The 6,000-nt window shown below is 48.6% G+C and overlaps 1 protein-coding gene across 6 annotated transcripts; it reads left to right on the plus strand.

The window, feature by feature from the left end:
* Positions 1–255: 255 nt before the first annotated feature.
* On the plus strand, positions 256–5,048 carry CIRBP (cold inducible RNA binding protein). 6 transcript variants are annotated; one of them, XM_062015140.1, is made up of 8 exons: positions 256–355; positions 896–1,004; positions 1,105–1,211; positions 1,586–1,724; positions 1,818–1,902; positions 2,036–2,103; positions 2,581–4,727; positions 4,905–5,048. In XM_062015140.1, exons 2-7 carry the CDS (start codon positions 902–904, stop codon positions 2,595–2,597), a joined length of 519 nt encoding a protein of 172 aa, XP_061871124.1. In that variant the 5' UTR covers positions 256–355; positions 896–901; the 3' UTR covers positions 2,598–4,727; positions 4,905–5,048. The 6 variants fall into 6 exon arrangements, with proteins under 6 accessions (XP_061871124.1, XP_061871126.1, XP_061871125.1 ...); XM_062015142.1 differs by having other exon boundaries at positions 4,618–4,727; XM_062015141.1 differs by having other exon boundaries at positions 2,039–2,103.
* The last annotated feature ends 952 nt before the right edge of the window (positions 5,049–6,000 follow it).

Genomic DNA, 6,000 nt, shown 5'->3' on the forward strand with positions numbered 1-6,000 from the left:
TTCCCTCTTCTCACAGGGGCTCTCCCCTGCCAACGGTTTCTGGCGCTTCCCGACCAATCCGCGCCGGCCTCCGCGCCCCGCCCCCACGTGGGAGGAGGGGGCGGGGGGGGATGCGGCGGTTTTGTTTTCGTTCCCTCCTCCCCTCGCCCCCCGCCGAGGCTCATGAATATTAATTCCATCCCGCCCAATGAGGTGTCGCGGCGGCGGCCCCGCCTTGCGGCGGAGGTTAATCTGCATATTCATGAGGTGGGCGGGGCGGGGCGCGGGCGCTTATAAGCCGCCGCCCCGGCAGCCTCAGCGTACATCGCGCTGAAGCTTTGAAGTGCTGTGCGGACCCCGCAGCGCCAAGCCACCGGTAAGGAGCGCGCCGCGGTGGGCGGGCTGCGTTGGGCCGGGCCGGGGCGGTTCGGAGCGCCGGAGCTTGAGGAAAGGTGGTTTAGGAATGAAGGGCTCGCTAGGAGATGGAGTGCGGGAAGGAGGAGCCCATTCCGCGGCAAGGCTGCGCTCCGCGGCGAGCGGCGCCGGAGCTGTCGGGGCTGTGTGGCGTGTGAGGTGGGGGGAGGAAAAGGGGCCGTGGGAGGGGGGTGGAACGCACCCTCAGAAACAAAATGGCGACGGGCCTCGACCGTGCAAAATGGCGGCGGGCGGGAGGAGGGGCGGCGGGGGGCGGGGCGCGCCTGCGCCGTGGGGCGCGGTGGGGCCCGGAGCCGCCGGGGCTGGGCCGGGGCTTGTGCCCGGCGGGAGAGGCCGGGGCCCGGCCGTGAGCGGCCTGGGGCCCGCAGGAGCGGCTGAGGTTGTGGCTGCTGCGATCATCGCCGAGAATCGACTCATCCCAGCGTCGTGGGGATGCTCGTTCCGAGGTGCTGACTGTGGGGGTGTTGTGTTGGCTTTGCAGGTCAGAATGGCATCAGATGAGGGAAAGCTCTTTGTCGGTGGGCTGAGTTTTGACACCAACGAGCAGTCATTGGAACAAGTCTTCTCTAAATACGGACAGATTTCGGAAGGTAAGGTTGCAGGACTGAGCTGGGGATGGACGGTTTCCATCAGTTTGTCAGGTTGCCCAGGTGCTGAAGCTTTTTCTTTCTGCTTTTTTCCTCTTTCTAGTTGTTGTGGTGAAAGACAGAGAGACTCAGAGATCCAGAGGTTTTGGCTTTGTTACTTTTGAAAACATAGATGATGCTAAAGATGCAATGATGGCCATGAATGGAAAGGTAAGGAGGTCTTGGAGCAGTCTCTGAAGTTCCCAAAACCTAATAAGAGAAGCATGAAAACTATTTATATTCAATGCCATGTAGAAAAACAGATAAACAGTGTTGTTCTAGTGAAATAACATAGTCTGTAGTGTAGCTACAGACTTAGATCCATGACTTACTGTGTGACCTGTATAGTGACACGCCAGAAAAACTTGAATATGCTGCTGAACATGAGTTTACCTGTCTGGCTGACTTAGTTGTGACACAAAACCTTTGTCAGAAGGAGTCAATTTTAGTACCACTTGGCTGGCAGCAGAGGTGTGAGCTCGCTGTGGATGTGCCTTGCTGTATATTTACCAGGTTGGCTCATTTTTGTTCCTGTTTGTTACCAGTCTGTAGATGGACGTCAGATCAGAGTCGATCAGGCTGGGAAATCCTCAGAGAACAGATCTCGTGGCTACAGAGGAGGCTCTTCTGGGGGCAGAGGCTTTTTCCGTGGGGGCAGAGGTCGGGGCCGTGGCTTCTCCAGAGGTGAGTTTGCATGAAGGACTCCTTTTACAGTGTCTGAAGTGGGTGATGGCTTGTGTCAGGATGCTTAAAAACCCTTCTGTTTTTTTGTTGAAGGAGGTGGAGAAAGAGGCTATGGTGGAAGCAGATTTGATTCCAGAAGTGGAGGATATAACGGCTCCAGAGATTACTATAATAGCAGGTAAAGGCATCACAACCACTAAGTGGGTTGTCAGGAGGTTTTTTGAGCCCATTGCCTGTTTTGCCATCAATGCCAACGAGCTCCAGAGGTGGTTGAGCAAATATAAAGCCTGTCCATGTTGTTTTTTTCACAGCAGGAGTCAAGGTGGTTATGGAGACAGGTCTTCAGGAGGCTCCTACAGAGACAGCTACGACAGTTACGGTAAGTCCTGGTTCAACTGGGAATGATGCAGTACGTGTTGCTGTAGAAACTCTCTTTAAACCTTTCTGTCCCTCTCCTTGAGTCTGGAAATCAGGCTCAGTTGGACTTTTTTACCTCCTATTTCTGCTCTTTGCCCCCCCGTTTAGAACCAAATGTGTGAGGCTTTTGGACGTTGGCCGTGCCGGTTTTAAGTTTCTAGTTTGTAATGCATGTGTAGGAGTTGCTTGGATCTAAAGCCAAAAAAAAAAAGCAAGTTGGTTTCCTTTTAAAACCCATTCCTGGAGCTCGAGACTAAGCTGAAACTCGGATGCCTTTTAACAACCATTAATCAGAGAAAAAAGGGTGGGGGAAAAAAGTTCTCTTTACTCTGTAGCACAACTAGCAAAGTAGCATTCTGAAAGTAATGCAAGGGAGTAAAATGCTGGAACTTGTCTATGCTTCAGTGCCTTTACAATTGTGCCTGCTTCTTGTCCTCAGCTACACACAACGAGTAAAAATCCTTCCTGACTCAAGATCGTCCTTCCAATGGCTGTATTTATAAAGATTTTTGGAGCTTCGCTGAGATGGTTATTGTGTAGTACATCTGACTCGTATTTTCACTTTTGTAGTATTATCAGTTCTAATCTTGTCATAAACACAGCCTGACAGCTTCTGAAAAAAAAAACAAACACAAACCAAGATGGGCTGCTTAGACTTTTCTTTTTGAAGAGAGCTCTGCTTTCCAAGTGGTTTTAATCTCTTTTGATTTTTGAAAGCACTTCACATTTTATTTTACTCTTCATGATGAGCCGAGGTTGTTGGTGGTTTTTTTTTCCCCCCCTTCAATGGTGAAGTTGGGGCCCCAACTCGGTTTCTTTTGAGATAGAAAGGACCTTGAATTCAATGTTCACTGGAAGCTGAACAAGCTGTGGACTCTCTTTTTTTTTTTAAGTGCATTACCTTCGTCTTTTGTAACATTCCTTTAGTGTAGCAAGGTAGGAATGCAGCCTGGGTACAAATTGGAAGGCAAACCACCTTGATATATCTAAAGAGAAACTTTTGCTTGTATGTTCAAACCTGCATATAACGGTATTTTTACTGTTGTAATGATGTAAATTACCCAGAAATAGACTTGCAAACTTACCATAAAAGAGGTTCTTGAAAATGTTTATTTATATTGTCCTTTTTTACTGGAAGAAATGATGCATATTCCATTGCTATTGTATTTGAAAGTGGTAAAGGATTCTTGTATAACACTTTTCTTTTGGCTTTACGAAGCCTATTAAAAGACCGTCTGAAATGAACTCTGCTCCTGACATTTACATTTCATTGCACAACACAACCCTTGAAGATGAAGAAAGAACAGTCTTTTTAAGTGCTAGAGGACAGAGAGAGAAGACTAAAAGGCTAGTGATAGCCCAAGAGCGAGCCAGACCTTCTTGACCAGTTGGTAGAATTGAATCTGGATCGGTCTTGACACGTGAATTTCCTCAACGTGACTTTCACATAACGGTGAAAACAGTCCAAAAACCAAACTTGTTTAGAGGCAGAGGACTGAAAGTATAAACCTGAGGGTGTTGTGGTACTGGCAGCCTGAGTCAGGAGCGGAGGGAAGGCTGGAGTTAGGGTTGGATGACTGATTTGTTGCCTTAAACACTGCCGTAGCCTACATTGCCAAGCTGGAGTGAAGAATCAGTCCTTGAGTAACTGGACTGAGTTTTTTAGCTTGCCAGGAGTGTTGAATGGGAGGTGCATTGCCATGATTAGCTAGCTTTGTCATTGCCTTACAAGTTCTAAGAATTCTTTGCTAGCATATGGAAACTGCAGTGTCCTTGGAGAAAAGAAGTGTTGTGCCTCCAACAGAAACCTCTGAGACGAAAGCTGCTCTCTTGGCTAGTTCATATGTGGAAATAGTCCTGTAATTCGAGGTAACTCCTTTTGCTCATGTCCGCATCCTTCCTCTTGTTGAGAGCTCATTTTGAAAGTCTAATGTACCTGTGAAAATATTCCTTTTGAACAATTTTGGTCAACTGGTGGAAAAATTGTAACCCATGCCGTATGCAACCTTTGGCTTGTGGCACAACTTGAGTTCCACAGATCAGAGTTGGGCATGCAGTCATGTCTTGCTAGTAGGTATGGAAGCAAGATGGGAAACGAATTCCCTGACTTGATATGTGTTCATCTATTGAGAATCTTCCTAGACTTCATTAAGTTGCTCACTTTAATTGTAGCTTTCTTTGCCATCCTACTTGTTGCCATTAACTTTTTCCCATAGCCCACACTTCCTAAGCAGCCATGTCAAAGTGGTTAACTCTCTGCTTAGGGATCAAATGATACATTGGCTGGAGTTTCAAAGGCATCAGCCGGCCCTGGAACAAACAGTTTTCCCAGACTGTGCTTCTGTGGTGTGATGGGTTCAGCGAATGGCTTGTGAAACCCTCGTATCTGATGTGACCTGTCTTGTGGGGGGAGGTGGGTGGCATTGGAGAAAAGCCTCCCTTTGATACTTTTATTAATGCATCTTTGCTTTGGCAGGCTGAAGAGAAAAAGGACACTGCACGTGGAACCTGAAGTGGGGGGATCCTGAGGAAGGGAGAGCGTTGGTGCCAAGGAAGCTGGACCCAACACACAGATTTGCCAACCAGGTAACTTCATCTCGCTCTTCACTCTGCCTCTCGGCCCTTGTAGCTTTCCCTGAACCAGAAGCTTTGTCTCTGGCTGCCTTGGGGTGCTGCTTTCTGCGTGGGTGAAGCCTGATCAGTCTCTAGGTGAACATCTCCACAGGCTTTGCCTTCAAATTCACTGTCTCGTTTTTATTCCAGCCGTGAAGACCGAGGAGGGGAACAGCCATTGACTGCAGTGTGGTGGAGATGAAGAGCTCTGAGCACTGTTGCTGAGTTCTGTCTAGGTCAATTGAAGAAGGAGATAATTAAGCTAGAATAAACTGCTGGAATGTGGAAAAAAAATCCTCTCTGTGGTACTTTTGTGGAGAAACATGACAAAGATTAGTCCGTGGCCAAGGCATGGAGTAGGGATCTTCATAGTTTGATTGGGTGCTTAAAAGGACAAAGTGAAGCCTTGGTGAGGAGATGGACAGAGAGAAACCTGCCTATGGGGGAAAGAAGCTCAGTTCCATGCTTGTAGGTGTGAATTAAGTGGCCTGGTGACATCAAGGTTGAGCATCTGCAGTGCTTGAGTAATGCAGCAGCTGCCTCTAAGGGAGCTGAGGTGAGCCATGGTGTGAACAGGGAGTTGTGTTTGTGCAGAGCAGCTGTGACCTCACCCCAAGGAATGTTTCTGCTGCTCACAGAAGTAGCTGCATGTTTGTGGAGCTTCCCAGGCTGCAGTTTCCAGGTGGGGCAGGAGGTTGCCCTGCAGCAGGTGATTGCTGTGTACTTGCTCAGGATAGAAGTTGTTCCAGGCTTTCTGTCTTAAGTTTTCTAACCAAGCAAGCTGTACCAGGAGGGTTTTAACAAGTCTTTTGCTGTGTCCTGGAATTGTGTTGGGTTAAAGCTGTTCAGAGGTGCTTGGAGAGAGTGGAACAGGATGAGTGTTGGCACTGCTGAGCTTGTGCAGCTTTTGAGTGCTGCAGTTGGGAGCTTCAGATGGCTGGTGGGAGCATCCAGAGAGGACTGGTAGGACAGTAACTGGTTCACCAGTCTGGTTAAAGCCTGTGAGATGGGGCAAAGTGTGAGCTGAGCTGCCTGGGTGTGAGTTGGTGAGGAAGCACAGCCCTAAGAGCTGGCAGCTGTGTGTTGTAAGACATTTGCCTGTGGCTGAAGAGGAGCTGCGTAGTCAGAACGAATCCAACCGGTGTGTGTGACTGGGAGATGAAATGAGCCACCAGTTGCAGAGCCAGCAGTCCTGTATGGGTTCCTTTTGGGGAGTAGAACTGCCAATAAAATAGTCAGTGCCATC

This window comes from Colius striatus, chromosome 25, assembly GCF_028858725.1.
Source record: "Colius striatus isolate bColStr4 chromosome 25, bColStr4.1.hap1, whole genome shotgun sequence".
Taxonomy (NCBI): domain Eukaryota; kingdom Metazoa; phylum Chordata; class Aves; order Coliiformes; family Coliidae; genus Colius; species Colius striatus.

Bases quoted from the DNA above. Each gene is read 5' to 3' on its own strand.
- CIRBP (XM_062015138.1), top strand. From the start codon at position 902: ATGGCATCAGATGAGGGAAAGCTCTTTGTCGGTGGGCTGAGTTTTGAC. The intron at 1,212-1,585 runs GTAAGGAGGTCT...GTTTGTTACCAG, and splicing joins TGATGGCCATGAATGGAAAG to TCTGTAGATGGACGTCAGAT. The intron at 1,903-2,035 runs GTAAAGGCATCA...TTTTTTTCACAG, and splicing joins AGAGATTACTATAATAGCAG to CAGGAGTCAAGGTGGTTATG.